This window comes from Achroia grisella, unplaced genomic scaffold (assembly GCF_030625045.1).
Source record: "Achroia grisella isolate CSIRO2021 unplaced genomic scaffold, CSIRO_AGI_Agris_v1 utg1086, whole genome shotgun sequence".
Lineage (NCBI taxonomy): Eukaryota > Metazoa > Arthropoda > Insecta > Lepidoptera > Pyralidae > Achroia > Achroia grisella.
In genome coordinates, this window is record NW_026712572.1 from 2,924,901 (window position 1) to 2,950,807 (window position 25,907).

General features: G+C 34.5%; 2 protein-coding genes across 2 annotated transcripts; one reads left to right on the forward strand and one right to left on the reverse strand.

The window, feature by feature from the left end:
* Positions 1-846: 846 nt before the first annotated feature.
* On the reverse strand, positions 847-8,796 carry LOC131843470 (protein YIF1B-B). The gene is made up of 7 exons (XM_059192126.1): positions 8,663-8,796; positions 8,387-8,584; positions 6,327-6,412; positions 5,634-5,801; positions 4,173-4,296; positions 2,069-2,331; positions 847-1,619 (listed from the first exon to the last, which is right to left on the reverse strand). The coding sequence occupies exons 1-7, from the start codon at positions 8,685-8,687 to the stop codon at positions 1,314-1,316; spliced, it is 1,170 nt and encodes a 389-aa protein (XP_059048109.1). The 5' UTR covers positions 8,688-8,796; the 3' UTR covers positions 847-1,313.
* A 264-nt stretch (positions 8,797-9,060) lies between these two features.
* On the forward strand, positions 9,061-19,758 carry LOC131843000 (transmembrane protein 179). The gene is made up of 7 exons (XM_059191597.1): positions 9,061-9,320; positions 10,869-10,887; positions 10,963-11,027; positions 14,650-14,811; positions 15,521-15,605; positions 17,092-17,316; positions 19,148-19,758. The coding sequence occupies exons 1-6, from the start codon at positions 9,211-9,213 to the stop codon at positions 17,299-17,301; spliced, it is 651 nt and encodes a 216-aa protein (XP_059047580.1). The 5' UTR covers positions 9,061-9,210; the 3' UTR covers positions 17,302-17,316; positions 19,148-19,758.
* Positions 19,759-25,907: the final 6,149 nt, after the last annotated feature.

Consider the following 25,907-nt stretch of genomic DNA (forward strand, 5'->3'; position numbering starts at 1 on the left):
GTGTAAGAACTGAAATGTATTTTACTTTTGTTCTGGCAATAAATGAATATTATTATTATTCCTGGCTATAATAAGTGATGCAAAACATAAGCACTTCATGAATCGGTGCACCAGTGGACTGGTGTCGACAGCAGCTCTAGCGGCAACGGTACCAGCGCCTATATATATATATTATATACAAAATATACAAATTTAACCCGAAAAATTGCGACTCTGAAGTGTCAATGGGCAGAGCACATAGCTCGTAGGACAGATGGCCGATGGGGTCGTAAAGTCCTCGAGTGGCGACCACGGACCGGAAGACGCAGCGTGGGAAGGCCTCCAGCAAGGTGGACCGACGATCTGATCAAGATCGCTGGAAGACATTGGATGCGAGCAGCGCAGAACTGATCGTCGTGGAGATCTTTGGGGGAGTCCTATGTCCAGCAGTGGACGTCTTCCGGGCTGCGATGATACAAATTTATATATTTTTTAACTTTTATCGAGGTAGACTTCGTAAAATTACTCATTCTTAAGTAAATTGCGAATACTAATGATTATCACATAGTAATTTTTAGTAGCTATGACGTGGCCGACTGTTTTGAGTAGTCATGCTCAGTAAATGTTCAAATATGTGGAGATATGTGGGCTGGGTTATTAGGCTCTCTAAAATATGGTCGAGTGCAGTGATGGCTGGCGCATACGTCATACTCGTGAACGAGTGCTGCTTGCAGCGACTGCTCTATTCATAATTAATTAGTGCTAGTTGGTAGTTTGTATTCAGACATTATAAATTAAAAATGTATAGTTACAATAATTATTTAAAAGAGCAACGATCGTTCTTCTTGCGATGAGACGAGACCGAATGAGCGGTAGATTTAAAAAAAAAGTTGTTTAAATTTAGGTTTATTTGAATAAAGAATTTTTTTATTATATTGTCAAGGAAAATTACTAAGTATGCAGGGATGTTGGTTGGTATTAAAAATCTGATTTTGTATTCTATTATATATGTACTAGAGTTGCAAATCGTTTGATTCATCTATCTATGCGTATAAACGTATTAAAAACATAACCAATACGTTTGTATTGATGTTTTAACGGTTATTTACAACATTAATTATATAAATATCAGTGTACCGACCAATCAGGAAGTTGCTTTAAAATCTAATTACACAATTTGGCACTTAATCGGTTGGACCGGTGTGCAGTTCGATGTGTGCATTTCTACATTCACTAAACAACCAGCCTTACTTCATCGGATCCAATCGATCGGGTGCCAATCGGGTTTATACTCTTTTACATGAGAACTAGGTAAGTACGTCCGCGGGGCGGTGCTATCGCGCGGGCGCGAGGCTGGCCAGGGGCGGCGGCGGCGCCCCGGGGGCTCCGGGGGCGGCCCCCAGGGGCACCAGCCCGTACGTGAGCCACCACGACAGCAGCGGCTGCACCACCGACACGAACAGCAGGAAGTACACGCGGCGCTTGGTCCCGGCGCCGCCTCCCCCCCCGCCGCCCCCCCGCGCCCCCCACGCGTCCACGTAGGGGTTGGCGCCCCCGTACGGCGCCTGGTACCCGTACGGTGTCTGCTCCGGGACGGCACTCTGCGACCCCGCCAATACTTGCACCCTTAGGGTTTTAACCTGAAAATTTGATCATTGCTATTTTTAAGACGGTAGGGAAAAATTATTAATTTAAAAAACTAGTTTTTCATAAGCGGCTAAAATGGCCTACATTAATAAATTACTTTTTATTTGATATTGTAATAGAAATTGTTAGGGAGAACGAGGGGATTGTTAGCAATGTGAACTGATGATATAATTGCTAGCAATGTACCATGTCAGGTTGACTTCCACGCGGTATCCTCTGGAAACAATCGTGATAAATTCCTGATGAATTTGTCACCAGTAGGTCAGGTCAGTTATGAGCTAACGGACTTGACTTCCTGTCCGACCAGCGTAAGAGACTAAATCATTCCATTAAAGAAAAATAGCAATTGATAAAATTGAACGAGAGAATTGAGTGTGCTTAACAACCAGAACACCAAAGCTGTCTATATCAAATAGAATTAAGCTACGAATACGCAACTCACCAAGAAGTAAGATAGTGTACAACTAGTGTAGACGAGACAACAGTAGTACCCCGTCTTGCCCAACAGCAGCCCGGCCAGCAGGCTGCCGATCATCACCGCATACTTGTACCCGGAGAAGGCCAGCAGATCCAACGTCTTCAGGTTGGTGCTGGTACTCGTGATGTATAGCGTCAGCAGGTAGATCACCATTTCAAATATTATATACGCGAGAGCACTTGATGCTTGTATGCCTATTTGTTCTGGTGAAAATCGGTGTTGGAGACCTGGAATATATAATTATTTAAATAAAGTGACTATAGTGTATTTTTTAATTTCAGAGACAAAATTGACAGATGTTCGCATGAACACTGCTAGCGGGGACGAAGTGACTTTGATGGACTGTGCGGCACGACCGGGGAACAGCGCCCCGCACCGATTAACTTTCACTTGCCACTGCACCATCCGGCTCGAAGGACCATCATTGAGATCCTACTCCTCGGGGATGAATCAAACTTGGGTGGAATGATATGATGTTAATGTCAAATTTTCAATTAAATTTTGACAGCAATTTGAACCGAGAGCACATCCAGACGCAGATCCATAGTGAACCAAGAGGAAACGAGATTTTCTTTTACACGTTTGTGAGACCGCTGCTCAAGCTACCCTCGGAACTGCAGCTGAATTTCGATAGGATTCATAGTTCAACTATTTTAACCACCTTTGACGATGTCTCTGGCTCGAACCGAACTCGAACCTCGAGTCGATGTTTAAAGTTGTTGCTGGCAGCTAGTACACTTTTTTTTTTATAAATATTGTATTATTTTTATATATGTTTTGTAATATATCACTTTCGCAAGCTTCTTTGTGAGCTCTCTTGGGAATTATACACATATAAGACGAATATTACGGCCTCGGTGGTCTAGCGGTTTAGCACACCGCCTTACTACCGATGGTCGCGGGTTCGATTCCTCGCACGGCACAAACATTTGTATTCATGAGTATGATTGTTTGTATCGGTCTGGGTGTTTTCTATGTATAATATGTATGTATTTACGAAAAAAAAATATCTTTATCTTAATATTTGTATCAGTTGTCTAGTACCCATAATACAAGCTTTAGCTAGCTTAACTTAGATCTAGATGGCGCTGTGTGAATTGTCCTGAGGTTATTATTATTATATATTCGGTTTTTTAATAAATAGTTGTTGTGCCCCCGCTGCAGTCACAAAGGTGTTCATACATATAGCATAGTCTACATCACACTTGATATCTTTTTTATTTATAGCCTATGGGTTATTCTAATGTATAGAATAGAATAGAATAGAAAATCATTTATTCAAATAAACTTACATTGAAGCACTTTTGAATAGTCATTACATTTTTTAATCTACCGCTCGTTCGGAAAGCTGTCTCATCACAAGAAGAACGAGCAAGAAACTTGCGTGTTGCTCTTTTAAATAATTTTATTATTACTTTACATTTTTAAGTTTAAGTGTGTGAATAATTAGCACTAATTCACTTAAAAACTCACATAGAAAAAAATATTGAATATATAACCCACTGGTTAAACAATTAATAAGAGGAAATCAGTCATAGTGATTAGAGCAGACCAGTCCCTAAGCTATATTGCTATATGCATAAGCTATATTGCTGTAAAGTTGTATTATTAAATCCGTTCAGTAGTTTTTGCGTGAAGTATGAAAGTGGCACCGATGTCGGAGAAGTTAAAGAGTAATCGTCTATCGTGGTATGGACATGTAATGCGTAGGAATGAAGATCATATCCTAAGGACGGTGTTACATATAAATGTGGATGGTTATAAGGGCAAAAGAAGATCGAAAAAGAGATGGATGGACTGTGTGAAAGATGATATGGTAAGAAAGGAAGTAAATAACGCGATGACTGCGAACAGAGATGAATGGAAGAGAAAAACATATTACGCCGACCACAAATAAATGAGATGAGGAAGAAGCAGATGATGAGTTTTTGCGTGAAGGAGTAACAAACATTTCTATCCATCGATTCTCACAAACTTTCTCGATTATAATATTAGTAAGATTATATCTTATTGTCTTTGTTAGATTAGATTAGATATAGATAGATTAGAATAATTTAGAATCACTCACCAAGCATGAACCCAGCGAGCAGCACATAAGTGACATACCCCATGGAGGGTATATAAAGGTCGGGAGCATTGATATCGTACCGCGGCTGCACTGGCGAGTCCTGGTCATATTTCACCATCCACTCCTGTAAATACAACAAAATCATTTTAATACAAGTAATGAATGAATGAATGAAAAACACTTTATTGTTCCTCTCACAGAAAGAGTAATTACATAAATTAATATGTACATTAAATATGATACAACAATAATAACAAAATAATTATAATATAGAGGTATCCCCACAATGGGCGGCCAGTGCGGTTTCAGAGGAGTTTCCTCCCGCGTTATCGTTTTCCCACGAGACTACAGCATGGGATTTTTAAATAGCGATTTCTTCCTGGCAACCTTAGGATGGAGAGGAGTGATTAGACTATACCTGGTAAAAGGTATAACAATTAGTTATTGGATGTACAATTTACATATCATATACACATACATATAACTACATAATAATCATTATATATAAAATATACATACACACATGTATATATATATATACATATAAATAAATTAAATAATATCTATACAATAGCGACGTTACTATGCAGATAAGTTTCGTGAATAATATTTTTTAACGCTCGAATACTCAGTTACAAACATTCTCGTGTTACAATAGAGATAACTCTAAACCTTATTATAAAATAAGGTTTATGTAGAGTAAGGATGTTATGGATATGAAATTTTGGATACGGATAGGTTTCGGATATAGCAATGATTATTATACCGGATACGGATGCGGATATGACAGACATGCGGAGCCCAATGACAATGTTAGTTACCATACTCCTCCCAAACGGCTTGACCGATTTTTATGAAATTTTATATGCATATTCAGTAGGTCTGAGAATCGGCTACTATCTATTTTTCATACCCCTAAATGATAAGGGTTGTCCACCCCTAACATTATGTTTTGGGCAAAATTGTTAACTTATATTTTTTTAAGTGTCATTAAAAAATACATACAACCCTAAATTTGCACCCTTCTATCACCAACCCGTATTTTTTATTATTTATTAATTTATATGGCAATACAACGTTTGCCGGGACAGCTAGTAAATTGAATTTTTTTTAATTTTATTATTGAATAACTCTATTTCTGAAAACTAGATTAAAATAGGACGATCTCGCTGGTCTAGCGGTTTAGCAAACCGCTTTAAGTCCGATGGTCGCGAGTTCGATTCCTCGCACGGTGATATGATGATATAAGATTGTTTGTGTATAGGTCTGGGTGTTTATGTATAATATGTATGTATTTACGAAAAATAATATACATATGTATTTGGCTAACTTGGGTATAGATGGCGCGGTGTAAATTGTGCTGAGATGAAATAAAATCCGTTACACAATTTAAAAGATAGCGAACAGACGCCGGTGACGACTTTTTTATACTATGTAATGATTAAGTAACATATAACGAACCTTGTGTGTAAATGGAAATATTATGAGGAGCAGTTTCTTGAAGACATATCTGGTGTCCACCGCGAAGTAATACCGCAACCGTGAGACAGGTACATACTTGTTCAGCTCCCGCTGCACCGCCTCGCGGCCCTGGGTCGCCAGTTGGTTTCCATATTGCAGTGCCATGTCCTAAAAGAGATGTCATTTAAACTCACGTGGATGAAAAATATATATTAGTTACTAGCTGTTCCCGCGACATCGTCCGCGTGGAATTTAACTTTAATTTTCTTAAATAAGAATAGTAAGTAACTAAGTAATAGTTACTGCTTATTACGTCAACTACCTGCCAAAAACAGTCCCGTCAAAATCGGTCTAGCCATTTCAGAGATTAGCCGGAACAAACAGACAGACAAAAATTGTAAAAAATGTTATGTTGGTGTATGTACCGTATTTATATTCATATGCATGTAGTAAAAAACAGTTATTTCAATATTACAAACAGACACTCCAATTTTTTATATATACCTTAGCATATACCCAGTCCAACTCCATTTTAAATGGTTTATTCAAGAGAATAAATCTGTTACTTTTGTTCTGTCTGATTTTCTTTGTGTGAAATAACAAACAAACATTACTGTTTATAATATTAGTAATAGATATAGAATATTACAATATTAATATCAATTTTAGAATATCATAAACAAGCTATTATACCTGAACAATAGGTTGCTGCAACATTGATCCTATTTGAGCGGGTGATGTCATAGCAGCCTGTGGAAAACCACCCATGTAGCCATAATCTGCAAATTTAAAATCAAATATATTGAATATAATAATAATAATCTCAGGACAATTCACACAGTGCCATCTAGACCCAAGTTAAGCTAGCTAAAGCTTGTGTTATGGGTGCTAGATAACTGATACAAATACATAGTTAATTTATTTTTAATATTAGTGCCTAGTATTAGTAATTACACCTATACCATATCTGTTCATAGTCTCCAACTGATCGCAGGATAGATACAGAGAAAAAAAGATAGACTAGGGACTTGCCCTGGTTTCATGTAATGTATCATAACTTTGCGGAGGAGATAGTTAGTAATGTGGGCTGATGACCACATTACACCAATGTACCATGTCAGGTGACCTTTCTACAGTTCCCCTGGAAACCATTACGATGTTTTGGGCAATGCAACACAATGGGCAAACTGACCCGATGTCTTGCTCACTTCATTATATTTTACTAGTGTCAGCATAAACTGTTAGCCGTAAACTACAACATAAAGAATAAAAATGTCGTAATCTAACTGAAAATAAATATTAATCTAAAATGGACAGTTTGCTGCTTCTGGATACTATTGACTGCAATTAGCAGTACTTTTAAGCCAGAATGATGCTGTATATTATGTTGTAGTTTATTCATGTAGTAATAAGAAAAGACTAGGTAAATGGAAAAAATATATATTAATATAGACTACTGACATAACAGAATAGAATGAAAGTGAAGCAACAAACAAGAATCTACAAAAGGAACTATAAATTTTAAATACAAATTTAGAATATCAAACATTTCTTCATTAGCCAGTTACAACATATTATGGTAGCATAAGATAACACAGAATCTCTATGATCTTATCTCTGTTCAATAAATCATTACATAGTATAAAAATCTCTGTAAAATAAAGTTATGCTCTAGTTTCTTAACACCTTCAAAGCCAGACCCTAAGTCACCGTTTTAAAAAAAACATCTATAAAATTTTTGTAAAATTACTGATTCCCAAATAATTCACATCAGAAATTTGGGACAGGCTAGGGCTTCCATTTGTGTAATATATGTACAGAGAATGTGTTTCTAAAGGATACACGGCGCGTTTACTAAGTAGAAAGATATTGTATTGTGTATACTTTTGAATACATAGTGTTCCAGACACTGTGTGACAAAAAGATGCACATGGTGCCTAAGGTCAGAACAAATTTCTTTAAACAGGTTAATATATACATTAATAAAAATTGTTACTGGATGTTTTAGCTGTCATGTTAGAGTATCCAATAAGTAGTGTAATTTACACTAAGTATCATACTGTAGATTAATTTGACTTGTCATAAGTGTCTGTGATGGACCTACATGAATAAAGCTATATTTGATTGATTGAATATTTAAGTTTAAGCTGAATACAGCACCAGCCTATATTATTTTATATATAATAGAATAGAATAGAATAGAAAATCATTTATTCAAATAAACTTAATTTAAGCACTTTTGAATAGTCATAACAATTTGTTTTTTATCTACCACTCGTTCGGAAACCTGTCTCATCACAAGAAGAACGAGCAAGAAACTTGTGTGTTGCTCTTTTAAATAATCCTTGTAAGTTTACATTTACAAGTCGAAACGTGTGAATACAAACTACAAACAAGCACAAATTTTTGGGTCAAATATAAATATGCAATAAGATTAAATCAGTCGTAGTGATAAGAGCAGACCAGTCCCTACAAGCAGCACTCGTTTCATGCGTATGACAGATGAACCAGCCATCACTGCGATCAACCATATTTTAGGGAGCCCAATGACCCGGCCCACCACGCCGCCACATGTCTGGACATTTTAGTGATCATATATCAAGAAAGCAGTATGAAAATTAAAATTATAACGTATATAAATAATCATTGTCAATTTAAATAGCAGTTCTAACCAGATTCATTCATTTATACCATTTATACAACTAACGATATAATTATAGACTGTATTATTAAACAATAATGTTATCTCTCACTTGCAGGAGGTATTGGCGAACCAAAGTCCGGAGGAGTTTCTAGTTGGATCCCCTCTTGGTAGGCAGGCGGCGGGGTTGCCTGTGCGTACGGTGCACTGTACGCCGGCCCCGGGCTGAAAGCAGGCGCCGGTGTTGGGGACCCCATCGCCGAAACATCGCTAACTCGTTTCGCCTTCCGTATGCCCCCAGACTGATTAACTAGAGTAGAAATAACATTAATTATCACTACATGTTGCAACCAACGTGAGGATAATTTACGGTTGTAAAAATACATACCGTTTCTGGAAGCGTTGAAATTCATTATTGCATCTATTTATTGACTACAAAATAGTGAAAACATAATAAAACGATCGAATTATTAATTTTTATAGAATATTTCTTTAATTCAAACACATCACCCCACATCTGTCGTATTTGACAGAATTTTGACAACAAATATTTTTTGATGGCGATGACGTTTGCTTTTGACACATCCTGCCACCGCATCGACTCTACAATGAAACTTGTTTTTGCGACTTTTTCATTATTATATTTATATCTCATGAGTTATATCAAGGCAATAAAATTTATAAAACACTAGTGTTAATGTCGTTGCTTAACTCTTTTTAATATTTATTACATATAAATTAAACCTCGAAGATAGAGAGATTTTGTTACTCTAACTGTTGTAAAGTACTCTGTGCAGTGTGTGATTTTTCAATATAAATATTTCCCATTTTGTTTGTGATGAAATTGTCATAATAGAACTACAGTAAATACGGGCAATTATCTTTAATAAAATCAGAAAGAAGAGTTTCTGTTCATTTTGAAGTGTGGCGTTAGAAATGGCGTTAACCAATGTACTTTTGTTGAGTCAGATAGCGGCCTATGTGATCGGGTTCATCCTGTCTCTTTGTATTATCGTACCTTTGAGTATGCACCAGGACGAGTTCAGGTACAGCTATAATTTTTATTTAATATAGAAAAGTTTAATTTTTAAAAGTGATATATTCGTTTTTAAATATATCTAGTCTAAAATATAATAAACAGATATAGAAATGCTTGTAATAAAACCTAATACTAAGCTACCTGGCCACTGGCTGGATTGGATTGTTTACTTGTAAAGAGGCTAAGGAGTCTCTTCATAAGTTTATACCTATACTAGAAAATGTTCCTAGTTATGGTTTTATAGAGGTCTTATGATGACCATATTATTAATACCACAGGACACCATTGATGACAATAATATATTTTTTTATTGACACCAATTTAACTAGAAATAGTTATTCTTCTTGTAATCTATTACATTTTTGTTAAATACGCATCATATAGAGAATTTACTAGTAGTATCTATACTAGGCAGAGCTTGTAACATAGATACTATTATCTTCCAGACTAGGCCTACAATGGACAATGTTCCATGGGATCTTACATGGTCTGTTATGGTTCTGACCTAATGTCACCCTCCACTGGTGGAGGATATGGTTAATACAATATAATTTCATAATTAATAATATAATTTTTATATATATATAATGGCCTATGCATCTGTTATACACAATTTATGGCATAATGGCCCATGAACAGCTCTTATCATGGCTGTATAAACCGATACGAGAGCGGCATTGCCTACCACATGCTCGACAAGGAAATTATTGGCAGTAGTCTGTACTGAGCCTCCTAGATGGCGCTTCCATCTAGGGTTGACCGTGTCAAACAATATCTTGCTTGAATCGGAGATCAACTCACATATTGGCAAGGCGACTGTGTTTGGGAGGCTTAGTACGCGACTATGGTACCAATACCTGACTACCAACACCAAGAATCATTATTAAGAATAGTAGTAATAATTATTTCCTCATGACCTTTTCATTTAGTTGCTCTACTAATGGATCTGTCTGTGGATGAGGAAAATTAATATAAATAAATGTAATTTATTTATAGCATGGATGTAGTTGAATAGTCGATAAGCATTACCTCAGTTTGAACATATAGGATAATCTTTTGACCTGTATGATTGAATGTTTTAAAATTTTCATGTAATATAATAACATGTTACATTTTTTTTTTAAACTAGATTTATTTTGGGGTTTTTGTTTTCAGACATGTCATGAAAGTCGAAATATATCTTCATCTTTATATATAACCATTTACCATCAGATGGGCCGTATGCCTGTTTGCCACCATAGTAGTATAAAAAAAAATACTTATGTACAGTGGACCCCCGGTTATCCGACAAACAGTTTGCAGGGCAGTGTCGGACTATCGGATTTGTCGGATTATAGAATACTGCCTAAGGGTCCCCTAGGGTTCATCCGTTAGTTTCGGATAATTTCGGTTACGGATGTTAATTTTTTAAATAATTTCAAAAGTAAAATACAATTAGCTAATAAAATCGAGCCCTATCCGATATTATCCGAAACTATTATTTCACAAATATTGCAAAGGGTCTACTAGACAAAAGTTTGGGAACCTGTGGTTTATATGAATTTTATAATTACAGCGGTCACTGCCTGCTGTTTTCGATGATGATGATGATGATGATAATAAAATGTTACATTTTTTTTTACTGGATTTATTTTTGGGCGTTTATATTTTGCGACATGTCATGTGGTTGGAATATATCTTTATCTTTATATGTCTGCCTGGTGCAAATGTACAGGTAGCTTATTTCGCATCTTCCCCGCGTGTAGTTGTTTAAAACTCTTAGCTGTTCCACTTTTAATATTTCGGTGACGGGTGAAGGTTATTGTTAGTAATGTAGACTCATGACATTACTACCAATGTACCATGTTAGATTGACCTCCACGCGGTTCCCACTGGAAAAACTCACCAGGAATTTCTCACGATGGACTAATAGAATAGAATAGAAAATCATTTATTCAAATAAACTTAATTTAAGCACTTTTGAATAGTCATAACAATTTGTTTTTTATATTATCCACTCGTTCGGAAAGCTGTCTCATCACAAGAAGAACGAGCAAGAAACTTGTGTGTTGCTCTTTTAAATAATCCTTGTAAAAACTTTAAACATTTACAAACAAAACAGAGAATATAAACTACCAACAAGCACGTAATTTTTTTTCAATTATATAATCATAATCAAATAAGATTAAATCAGTCGATTTAGTGATAAGATTGGCAAGACCGTGTTGTGAGTCGTGACAATTTTCCCATTTTAATAAATTTAAAACCTTTTCACGTTCACGTAATATTTAATATAATAAAAATATATGACTGAAAATGACCAAAACAAGATAAATAATGCGCTCGACCATATTTTAAAGGGAGCCCATTGACCCGGCTAAATTGTTTCCATAATGCCTGGACATTTTCATTTGGCAAAATGATTACGTGACGTTGCAACGAGGACCAAATCGACATTCGATAGAAATAATTTTTATCGATATGTATGCGTTTAGTTACAGTATTCGCGTCAAATGGCGTCTTATGATCGCATTATTGCATGCGTCAATCGTTACATACGAAAATCGCTACGCTATCATATATCAAGAAAGCAGTATGAAAATTAAAAAAATATATATATATAACGTTGTCCGACAAATAAACTTATTCTTGCTATATATTGCTATCATCTATAAATTCATCTATCTTATAATAGGCTTTTTTACATAACATTTGTTTAATATAAGATTTGAATAAAATGCCTCTCTGTAAGATTTATTTCGAATTAGCAAAAAGTCTCTGGACAAAAGTTTATTATATGAATTTTACGCAATTACCATAAAATGAATTTCTAACTTTGTGTAGATGGCGGCATTTGGTAAAATTAGCGACTTATTTTTATTGTTCATTTCTACTTGTACAGTCTTTTAAGCATTTCGTGTAGTTGAAACTATCTAAGCTTTCCACTTTATACATAATATTTTCATAAATGTACTGTGAGGCAACGGTGAGGATATTTGATTGTTTAAAGCATTGACGTAATGACTACTGAACTGACCTGATGTTCACCTTATAATCCTCTATTGGTACCCCGCCAGCGTAAAGCGTTAGTGCAGGCGAGGGCACCATGTCATAAAAAAAAACCTGCGCATACAATTTGTGCCGGATAATATTTTTTTTATGCATGAGAATGGAATAGTGCATCCGCCTGCACTAACGATTTACGCTGGCGGGGCACTAGTGGAGGATGATAAGATGAGCATGAGGTCAGGTCAGTTAGCCTATCGTGAAAAATGAGGCCTGGAAACCATCGGATAAATTTATTCACGATGGTTTCACAGGCGGGTGCACCATTCCATTATCATCTATAAAATAAACCCCCAGATTTTGGTGGATACTAACTTCACCCTCATCCTATCATCCTCCAGTGGGGCCCCGACAGCGTTACCGCAAGCGGGTGCACCATTCCATTATCATCCATAAAAAAAATATCAACCAACAGCACTTCTTGATAATGCCATATGGCAGATGCTTGCCTTTTGTACATGTGTTTTTCGTGATAAATAATAAAAAAAAAAATTGTATAGAAATAAAATTATCTGTATTCAAATAAACTTAATATAAGCACATTTGAATAGTCATATTTTTTTATTTTACCCCCTCTTGCCTCGAACACAGACTCATCACAAGAAGAATGAGCAAGAAACTTGTGTGTTGCTCTTTTAAATGAATATTGTTTTAATTATATTTATATTAACAAGGATTATAATAATAATAATAATAAAGACATTTATTCAGCATTACAGTATTCTTAGATGCTATCTATCTTATATACTATACAATTTAAAAGCTAAAAGCTAAAACATACTAGTAACGCTGAATGTGACACCATTCAGCATTTATCCAGTATATATAAAATGATTTTCAGTGGGGCCACCACACACGAGAGATACGTAAAGAATAAAGAAAATAATCTTTATTAAAATTAAGACCATTTTATAAATAGGTATTTTGTAAAGATAAATGCAATTTTAATTAATGTATGTATTTAGTATATTCTGTATATTATTTAAGTAGGTATATGAGCTATGTAATGAGATATTTATTATAATAAAATTTATTAATAATATTTAAATATATAACGTACATAAATGGTGTAGTTGGTACATGTTTTAGATGCTTATTATATTATATGTGAAACCTGCTACAATGATTTTTGTTCAATGAATAATTTATGTTTGAAAGAACTAACTGTCACTGAATTAAGGATAGAGGCTCAGATTATTCCAACTTACAGAATTATTTAAAACTACCACGAAATGATATAAATTGGGGATATATTAATACATTTAATTTTAATTATCTGAGTTTATCAAATTATATTTTGACATTTAACAATATAAATAACAACGTAGCGAAGTTTTGTTCCGTCTATCCATTTTTAACCAATTAGTTTGATTTATAAATGGAGTAACATGTCCTCGAAATGGTATGGAAAAACAAAACCTAGCACAAGCATTCTGTACTCTCTGTATCAGGTTTTTACTTTCGGACCAATGTACATTGTCCATAAACAGCATCAGCGTAATTGAATTTGGATAATATCAAAGAATCACAGAGATTAGGCATGCGACTATCAACATAGAAACCGCTACTCACTTAACCTCTGTTTAATCAACATATCATTTAATCAGCGCTGAATACAAGCTTAACTTCAAACACGGATTATTTCCTATAAATTACATAAATTTTTATTATTACATTTAATTTTAATTATCTGATCTTATATTTGGACATTTAACAATATAAATAATTAGCTTTTGCCTGCGGCTTCGCTCGCGTTAAGAAGTATTATTATTAGGTGTAGTTTTTGCGGATTTACAGTACTTTCGTACAAACTTTCATCACCTATTTTATTCCCTTAGGGTTGGAATTTATCAAAATCCTTCAAAATTAGGGGAATGCTACGTCATAGTAGCTTTATGTATGCAAAGTCTCAGCCCGATCGGTTTAAAATTGACAAAGTTTCATCCCCTATTTTATCCTCTTGGGGGTAGAATTAATCAAAATCCTTTCTTAGCGGATGCCTACGTCATAACATCTACCTGCATGCCATATTTCAGCCCGATCCGTCCAGTGGTTTGGGCTGTGCATTGATAGATCACTATGTCAGTCACCTTTGAGTTATATATATTTAGATTATGATATTCGTTGTTAACATTTGTTAAATTTCATACTAACATGAATTTAAACTTGCATGCTCATAATGCAGCAGAATATGGAACTGTAATTTAATTTGTAAGAACATTGTAACCTATTCAAAGCAAATAGATAAATAAATCAGATAACATTATCAGCGCTATGAATTTTATTTGCAGATTGTCAAGATTCATGTACAAGGGCCTGGACAGCTCGTTCCTGTCGGCGTTCATAGAGGCGGTGGGCTGCGTGATGCTGTGCGGGCTGACCGTCTCCGCCGCCGTGATGGTCACCCTCGGCTTCATGACCTGGTGCCAGAACATTGTGGAGCGGTTCCCAAGGTAAATAATTACCCTGGACTATTAACACTACCATCTAGTCTCAAGGTAAGAGCTCAGAGCTTGTGTTATAGGTGCTAGACCATTGATATAAAGACATACATTTTTTTTTCGTCAATACCTATACAGATAATAACACTCATGAATACAAATTTTTGTACCGTGGAATCGAACCCGCGACTATCGGAAGTAAAGCGGTGTGCTAAATCACTAGACCACTGAGGACGTCAGGGTTCCTCGCACGGCACAAACATTTGTATTCATGAGTATGATTGTTCGTATTGGTTAGGGTGTTTTCTATGTAAATAATAATAATAATAATCTCAGGACAATTCACACAGCGCCATCTAGACTCATGTTAAGCTAGCTAAAGCTTGTGTTATGGGTACTAGACAACTGATACAAATACATAGATGATTTTTTTTCGTAACTACATACATATTATACAAAGAAAATACCCAGACAGATACAAACAATCATACTCATAAATACAAATTTTTGTACCGTGGAATGGAACCCGCGACCATCGATCGTAAAGCGGTGTGCTAGACCGCTAGACCACCGATGTCGTCAAATGAAAGTTAAAAAGGTTTTTATCTGTATCAGTTACCTAGTACTCGCAACACAAGCTTTAGCTAACTTAACTTGGGTCTAGATGGCGCTGTGTGAATTGTCCTGAGATTATTATTAATAAGAAATCGTACAATTTCAGTTGCGAGGACGCTGCCGGTCAAAATATAGACAGCAAGGACAATATCTCCACTAATGGATTCTATGTAGAAATTGGGACAGCACAGGTAACAAAAAACAGATAACTCTAAACCAGGGATGTAACCGTAACCGAAACTATCGGATATCCGATATAAAAAAATATCCGTAACCGTAACCGAAACTATCGGATATCCGATATAAAAAAATATCCGTAACCGTAACCGAAACTATCGGATATCCGATATAATAAAATATCCGTAACCGTAAACGAAACTATCGGATATCCGATATAAAAAAATATCCGTAACCGTAAACGAAACTATCGGATATCCGATATAAAACAATATCCGTAACCGTAACCGAAACTATCGGATATCCTATATAAAAAAAAAAGTTATCGGATATCCGATATAAAAATATCGAATCCGAAATAAAAGTTTCGGATAATAGCGGAGCCTAATTGAGACACGTTATGTAACCATTTTATTAGCTATTTGTATTTTACTTTTGAAATTCCTTAAAAAAATTATATCCGTAACTGAACTTATCCGAAACTAACGGATAATCCGAAATATATTCATATCCGCATCCGTATCCGGTATAATAATCATTCCTATATCCGAAACCTATCCGTATCCGAAATTTCATATCCATAACATCCTTACTCTAACCTTATTTTATAATAAGGTTTAGAGTTATCTCTGTTTGTAACTGAGTAACTCATTGGGCTACCTAAAATATGGTCGAGCGCAGTGATGGCTGTCTCATCCGTCATACTCGTGAACGAGTGCTGCTTGTAGGAACTGGTCTGCTCTTATCACTACGACTGATTTAATCTTATTGTGTTTTTATATTTGAGCCTAAGTAAATTAGTGCTGGTTGGTAGTTTGTATTCACACGTTTCGACTTGTAAAATGTGAACTTACAAGGATTGTTTAAAAGAGCAACACACAAGTTTCTTGCTTATTCTTCTTGTGATGAGCTTTCCTAATGAGCGGTAGATTTAAAAAATATTGTTGACTATTCAAAAGTGCTTAAATTAAGTTTATTTGAATAAATGATTTTCTATTCTATTCTATAAGAAACTAACTACTCGCCCCGGCTTCGTACGTATCGTCCGCGTGGAATTTAACTTTATTTTTCTAAACTAAAGGTAGCCTGCGTTCTCCTTATTACATCAGCTACCTGCCAATAAAAGTCCCGTCAGAATCAGTCCAGCCATTTCAGAGATTAGCCGGATCAAACAGACAGACAGACAAAAATTGTAAAATGTAAAATGTAAATGTAATGGCAGGCACAGAATACCAGCGCCGTGACAGTTAGCTGTCACGGCATATGCTGAGTGTCAGCCATGTTGCCAACCATATTTAGAAATAATATAAGATAAATTATTGTAATTGTTCTAAGTGTGTATGTATGTATGTATATATGTATATGTAAAAATGGTTGACAATAAATGTTTTTCTTTCTTTCTTAAAAAATGTTATTTTGGTATATGTACTGTATTTATATTCATATGCGTGTAGTAAAAAACGATTATGTAACGAGTAGTGTATGTAAATGTTTGCTCAGTTCGGAGTGTGGGGCGCATTCGCGACGTGGGTGGGCCTGGCGGTGTTCTCGACGCTGAAGGTGTGCCGCTACCACCAGCTCGAGAACATCCAGGTGTCCATGTACCGCGAGCGGCAGCGGCTCGTCAACGAGAACGAGGCCCCGCCCGCAGCCGCCCACGGAGACCTGGAGCCCGAGGGGCGCTCCACGCCGCCGCTGCGAGCCTCCTAGACGCTCATTGTGCTGGTATGTATTACACGGCCTCTGTACTCTAGCGGTTTAGTAACAATGGTCGCGGGTTCGATTCCCGGTATATGCTCATTGTGCTGGTATGTATTACAAACTCAGTGCTCTAGTGGTTCAGTCATAATGGTTGCAGGTCTTTTTATGGATGATAATGGAATGGTGCACCCGCATGCGCTAACGGTTTACACTGGCGGGGCACTAGTGGAGGATGATAAGATGAACATGAGGTCAGGTCAGTTAGCCCATCGTGACAAATTCACCAAGAATTTATCACGATGGTTTCCAAGGGGAGCCGCGTGGAGGTCGACCTGATATGGTGCATTGCTAGTAATAGGGTCATGAGTCCACATTACTAACAATTCCGTTTCCCTCAATAGTTGCGGGTACGATTCCCCACAGATGCACATTATGTTGCTATGTATTACACGGTCACGGTCCTCTAGTGATTCAGTCATAATAGTCGCAGGTTTGATTCCCCGTACCAATATACAGCACATTGTGTTGGCATGTGTTACATGACCTCTGTGGCCAATAAAAAAATATTCATGTGTGGACGATGTCATGGGAAACAACTATGCAGAGGTGTCAAATTCAATTTTGTAGAGAGATATATCATAATTAGAATTTAACATTCTGATGGCCAGATTCAAATAAAAAGAAATGTACAAATCATCATTGCCTTGCCTTTATCCCATTATTTGTGGTCGGCGTATGTCATTCTCTTCCACTGCTCTCTATCGGTCGTCATATCTGAGCATACTCTTTTATTCATATCATCTTTCACACAATTCATCCATCTTTTCTTAGGGCGTCCCCTCCCTTTACATCCATCCACATTGATATTATACACTTTCCATAAGACATGGTCCTCATTCCTCCGCATAACATGCCCATACCAGCTCAATCTGTTACCTCGCAACATTTCTATAACCGGCGCAAAATGTTATAAAATGTAGAAATAAAAATTATAAAAATGTACTTATTTAAATATATAGTACTAGCTGCGCCAGCGGTTTCACCCATGCATGAAATATACAGCCTATATGTTATTCTGATGTATAAGCTATTGTTTAAACCTGAATCGAGGATTTGAGGGATGGTTGATAGATATCTAATTATGTTTATGAAATAAAAATGCAATGTTGCGTTATATAGTCTCTGATTTTTTAAAAAAAAATTTTTTAATTTTATTCTAGTTTTTAATTTTTCATGTTTTTTGTATTATGTTTGGTTTTTACGAATATGTGTATTATTATTATTATTTTATTATATTTATTGTATATAACTCACATATTTGTAGGCTGCCAGTTACATTTATATAGAAATTATACAGCTATATCACTGTAAAGTTTCAACAAAATTAATTTAGTAGTTTCTACTTGAAAGAGTAACAAACAATCATCCATGCTCACAAACTATCACGTTTGTAATATTAATAATCTATACATATAAATAAAATTGGAGTGTCTGTTTGTAATATTGAAATAACCGTTTTTACTACATGCATATGGATATAAATACGGTATATAGACCAAAATAACATTCTGTCTGTCTGTTTGTTCCGGCTAATCTCTGAAATGGCTGGACCGATTTTGACGGGACTTTTTTTAGCAGGTAGCTAATGTAATAAGGAGTAATGTAGGCTACTTTTATTTTAGAAAAATAAAGTTAAATTCCACTCGGACGGAGTTGCGGGTGCAGCTAGTAAGATATAAAATCACGTTGCGATCGCGGGCCTTGTTACAGCCCGGGGGCCGGATGCGGCCCGCGGGCCGTACCTTTGACAGGACTGACCTGGTGGATAGTATAAAGATAATTCTCTTATTTCCAGATCTGGTGAAACTTTATTGAATCGGGGTCCGGAGCTCTGGCAGTGGCGTCGATAACTGCAGAATGAATGTGATATTACTTAATCCCATAATTATAAGTTTTCACTTTTTAAATGCCATCTCATTTTGCAAGGCAACAGTTTTGAAGCCAATGTGATTGTTAATGAAATAATAGACAGCCTCGGTGGTCTAGTGGTTTAGCACACCGCTTTACTATCCGATGGTCGTGGGTTCGATTCCTCGCACGGTACAAACATTTGTATTCATGAGTATGTATTGTATAGGTCTGGGTGTTTTCTATGTATAATATCTATTTATTTACAAATAAAAATGTATCCATGTATTTAAATCGGTTGTCTAGTATCCATAACTCAAGCTCTGCTTAGCTTGGGACTAGATGGCGCTGTGTGAATTGTCCTGAGATATTATAATTACTGAATGTAACTTAATTTTCAACACCGAAAACCGATGACTTAAAATGGATTTAATATCATCGGTTTTTCGGCACATAAAACACGTGCTTCATTATCATTACATATTATAAAGTCGCTGTCGCTGTCTGTGTGTGCTTAAATCTTCAAAACTACGCAACGGCTTTTTAAACTGTTTTTTTTTTTTTAAAAAGAGAGATCAAGAGTAAGGTTTATATATTTAATAATACATGTTGTTGCCGTGCGAGGCCCGGGCGAAAAGCTAGTTAATATAATGAAGTTATATTCCATAACAGCACTATTTGCTATTTTATTTTATCAGATTTAGTGACAGTAGGCAGTGAGCTGATTTAAAAAATTAAAACGGGAAAGTGCCAAAATGAACAAAATATAATATGTATAATTAAATTCAAATTCAAATTCAAAATATCTTTATTCATGTAGGTCTATTACAGACTCTTATGATATGTCACATGTACGACTTTTTTCAACACACTTGCGGGGGAAAAAATCATATTATATTTTATACTGTTTTAAACTTGATAATTAGTAAAAATCACGGGATCTTACCGCGTTTTATATTTCCATTTCAACCACCGGTGGTTGAAACACTACCGAAATATCGGGAACTCAGCAAATAAATATAAAACGTGGTAAGATACCGTGATTTTTACTAATTATCAAGTTTAAAACAGTATAAAATATAATATGATTTTTCCCCCGAGAGTGTTTTAAAAAATGTCGTACGCTATACATGCGTATTTAACACACACGGCTCTATTACGCACTCGTTTCGGCCGCCCGTGTGTTATAACCATCATAACGCACTGATATCGTAATATAAGTACTATAAATTTATTGTTATTATATATATTTACAACTTGTTCACTGAAATGATCCTTCATCGGTGGAATGTGAAATAATAAAGAAAAAGACATCTAAATTATTATTGTAAACATAAATTATTTAATTAATATTATTGTGTGTATTGGATAAACTCAGAAAATAAAATTTTAGTCATTCTTTCACCTATAGGAAGCTACTTTATCATTAGGGGTCACATAGTCGTGGTTAAGTCGAGAACTTATAATTTAATTTTGATAACAATAGATACAAGTAAAAAGTAAGTATTTTATTAATGTACAAAGACATATTATATTGAATTAATTAAATATTGAAGGTATGTACATGTTATGTTACATGAAATCTGTATGGTGACGAAATATATAAATAAAATCATAATAAATGTTCAATTAGATATATTAATTGGACAATTAAGGGGGGGGGGGAAATATTGAATGACCCCCCTGATCACATGTCTTATACGTGATCCACCATCAGTTCAGAGTGATATCATGCTAAGAACTGATAAGAAACTCAGCTCTTATTCTTTCCAAATGAGCTTGTACATTACAAAAATACAGATTCATTTTTTAATTCAATTAGGGAGAATGACCAGCATATGCAGTCGTCATTCTGAATTGCATTGCATTTCTGTCCAAAGATTTTTTTAAATAAAATTGAGATCTCTACAATTATTGCTAATGTATAGTCACACACATAATATTCGCCCCCTATCGTCCGGTGAAGCTGTAATGGCCAGCTGCAGCAAACAGCATCAGACTTTCGAAAAAATATCTTATAATATTACAAATGCAGAAGTCTGTCCATTTTTACCTTTTCACAACTAAACGGATCTTAATAAAATTTGGTACGAAAATAGATTGTAATACGAGGGCGAACATAGGCTAGCTTTTGTTTTACAAAAAGCGAAGTTACGGTTAACAGCTAGTTATATAATAGTTCAACGTATATACGCTCCCTAGTTTTGTTTTCAATCATAGATGGAGAAAGAATCCGCAAGTATCAACTGTATCAATACTCAGTGCCATATTCTTCTGCTTATTCAGTTACATTTTTTTTAATACCATAACAGTTGCAATACTTTATATTACCCACCTGATGGTAAACGGTTACCGTAGCCTATGGACGCCTGAAACATTAGGAGTATCAACAAGTTGTGACACTTAATACAACCCTGCTGAAAAACTGCAGTCACTGCATATGATGCAGGTAGTTCATTCTACAATTAGAAAAAAGCTGTCTACACTATTGCTATAGTAATCATTATATTACTATTTAGTTTGCTAGGGCGTTCGGCCGTCAAAATTATTTATTTGTTAAATTTAAAAGAGTTTATTGTGTTATTTTTATATTATATATGTAATCATTATTAGTGTAATAAGATTATATTATAGATGTATTAAGATGAAATAAAAGAATAATGAATGTACAACACTGATTTATTTTAAGATCTACAATCATTAATACAATAAGTACGTCGAATATATAGCTAAGAAAAATAATAAAAAACAAAGTCGCTTATGTCTAATTTTTAACACATTCACCGCCAAAAAGTTTTCCATAAAAAGTAAAAAAAATATTTCTTCTTGAGTTATATTTAATAAATTATGTAGAGATATGATTATTAAATACATTGATGCATTTTGGTGGGAAATGGCAAGTTAAAATAAGTACTCGGTGTCAGTCACTGGAGACTGACATAGGCCCATTTTTTTTTTTGTTCGGTTTTTCCCTTTTCAGGGAAAGGCAAATGGACGCAGCCCATACAGCCATTGTCTTCAGTAGTGACATAGGCCCGTTGGAGTATTCCAGTCAAGTCAAGACGGTCAATGTGTTAACGGTTGAACGGTGCTCAGCATCCGATCTGCGTTTAATGAATCAGTCTTCCAAATACATGATAATGGAACCGGATGACTTTATTTTTAATTTATAATTAAAACTTGGATAACAAAAGTAATTCGATATTATTATTTTTTCAATGTTCAATCAATCAATCAATGTTCTTTATTTATATTGTTAACCGACACTTTGACACGAATTTATGGTTTTTTGGGTTTAGGCTATACTGTCAGGTGCTAAGACCTGTAACACTGCGACCTGCATAGATCTATACGCCCTTTTTCAGAGTCCGCTACCTAGACCTATGAGGGACGAGAATGGAACGATGGTTTTTATCTCCTCAGGATACAATGTATACTTTCAAAGAGATATTTAATTTATGCATGAGTGGGCTACACATCGAAAGGTTAAAAAAGATATAAATAAAGGTATAACCTTTATTTAAGATAAAATTATCCGGTTAACAATATAAATAACGTGTATACATATATATATATATAAACGTTTAAAAAAACTATGTGCTTATTGTCATCATTCATGTTCTCGCACAATAAAGTCACCCAGTATATATGAAGTACTTTTGACATTGTAAAAAAATGGGACACAATTTTTGTAGTTTACAATGAAATAATAACAAATAAGTATTTTTATAAGACAAAATACATTAAAACTTAAAATAAGAAAGAACTCACTCGTTCAACGAAAAAGTATTTTTAATAGTAGGTTATGTACCTAAATCACAACAAAAACATTCTTTAAGAAAGTCTATGAATAACACACAAATGTTATACACACATGGAGTATAATATAGAATACTGCTTCGAATGTCGCAAGATATAAAATTAATACCAATATACGCGCTATTACAATTAAACTTAAATGATCTAATAATAGCATGGCGCGGCGGGTGATATTTTCATTTTACGTTTTAATTATTATTAATCATTAACGTTTCGTTTCACTACGCGATTTACAAATTATGACTTAATATTTCAGCTGTACCACATTAAATCATTAATAACTGTATTAACTTAAATGTAGCAATTGTTAAATGTTAAATTATAGTCTGTTTTTTAATCCCGGGGATTAAATTGACAGGTGTAAATATAATTTTAAAATTATGTTACCACCTATAGCGGAGTAGTGGTGTACCTGCGATACCGATTTGTTTAATCGGAAAGTTTTATTTTAACATATTAGTTTTAATGCTTTAAATGACGTTACCACAACAGATATTTCAAATATGCGTATATACACTAGTGTTTCCATTACTGTCGTCGTATCTACAGCTTAAAAATACATTTTTGTCGTTTCCGTACAAATAGTAATTTTTACCGTATTAAGCTACAAACCAACATTTTTTTTTTCTTTCAAACAGCAAAATATCTTAAATAGGTGTTTATTTTATGATATATAACAGTATACGAAGGTCATTTGTTTTATAAAAAAGCAGTTAGTCTTTATTTTAGTGAAAAATATGAAAATCTATTTTGATACAACAACCATATATTTATTAATATCTATACTTTATATTGCGTTAATGCATTTTTAATAAACATCCACACAATATTTGTAAATAACCTATAAAAATAGGTAATTAATATTAATATCCGATAGTGTAACATCCCTATTTAAAAATGCAAAACTTAATAACTTCGGAAATGTCAAATTTATCTCCGGGATTAAAAAACAGACTATAGTAACTGTAACTGTCCCGCACCATGCTACAGCGCACACATTATAAGAGAGAGCATTAGTCAGTCCTATTATCTCTTTATAATTTATAAATTGAAGAACAGTTTCTTCATTATTCACAAACTTGAGATACCACGCTTATAAACTAACATGGTAAACACCATACAAATGTTTACCTACAAACCAATTTCACTATTACAACCCATTACTATATATTGTGGATTTTTATCAAATAATTAAAATTAAGTAACATGCCATACATACATACATACATACATAGATTCGACACTCGAATTTTATGATCTTTGACTCGCCATCCTTGTTTAGTTGGTCTCATTTGTAGCACTTCCCCTCTCTAGTGTGACGCGCTATGTATATATATATATATAACACATTTTATAATAACGCGTCTAGAAATGACTAAATTAACAAACAGCATTTGCATATTTTTTTTATAAGTAGCTGTACTCGCGACTTTGTCCACGTGGAATTAAACAAAAATGTTAATTAGTTTTACTTTATTTTTCCTAAAATAAAAAGTAGTCTCTTATTATATTCATATGCATGTAACAAAAATGTTAGGTTATTACCGTATTCATCGGTTATTTCAATATTACAAATAAACACTCCGTATTAATGTATAGATATTTTTAATGAAAATTTAAATTCTTAAATGTGACGTCACAAAACTTACGTGTGACAATTTGTGACGAGTGTGAGGGGACACTCGTGACAATGTCACACTTCGCCAACCTCCCGTCCCCTTAACGTGTGACGTATTTATAGATATTTAGTTGTTTTTTGAGGGCCCCCATAAATAGAATCAAGTAGTTAATATTGGGTTTTCAGACGTTTATAATAAATAAGGTAAGAGTGAAAACTGGGTTGTAGGTCTTTATATAAACTAACACCGAAAAATCCTTATTCTACAATACATTCAATATAGACACCTATGTTAAATATACCATCACATTCTAGTAGAGAAACCGAGATCTGTTACGAAACTCTTTTAATTTTTTTTATTATAATAATTGTAGCTTTAGGATAAAGTGTAATAGGACAATTCAATATGTAAAATTACATAGGTAATCTTCCTAACATAAAGAAATACAGAGCTGTTAAATAAATAAGAATTTAAACAGAGAAATCTCCACAAGCACCATCCGTTTATAACGGACTGTTCGATCTTTTGAGAGGCATTGAAATTATAATAAAGTATAAGTTCAACATAATCCCACAATCTGAGTTCGAATGACCTCTAAATTAGAATCAATAGACGAGACTTACAGTCTCTATCTAAGTCCAATACCGATTGCAATCAGTGATAAGAGTCTAAAACTAAATCAAAGCGTCCAACTGGTGATCGATGCGATCAACCTGCTTTCTTAATTTGTTCGTGTTAGTGGTGATTTTACAGTGAAATTGTACAGTGAAGCCGTAAAAGTAAAATAAATCAGTAATCGCTGTTTGGTTGATTTGATTTAGTTTGGTTGATTTACTTAGGAAGCAAAAATAATGCAGCGAAACCTTCATTTCCACTGTGTGGCATATTTAGTTATATGTATTATTTTTGTGGTATACAAGATACTGTATCACGATTAAAGTTTAAAGATACACACATTTATATAATCTAGTTATAATCATATTATTTAATATTTCTACGTCTAACATTTATAATTAAATCAGTGGTTGTAATGTTTTATCACAGAAAATAGAGGGAATACAGTCAGAACAATCGAGTAAGCATTTTGGGAATATTGTTAGCACTTTAAATACAATATATATTCTAATACAAATGGGTCTGTGTTATATTCAAATTTTCAAACCTATTTTAGTCATATACAGGTACAGAAAACTATATTTGTGTCTCAATTTATGGAGGTAGAATTTTATTGTTTTTGATTTACGAGTGCTACAAAATTCTATGAAACAT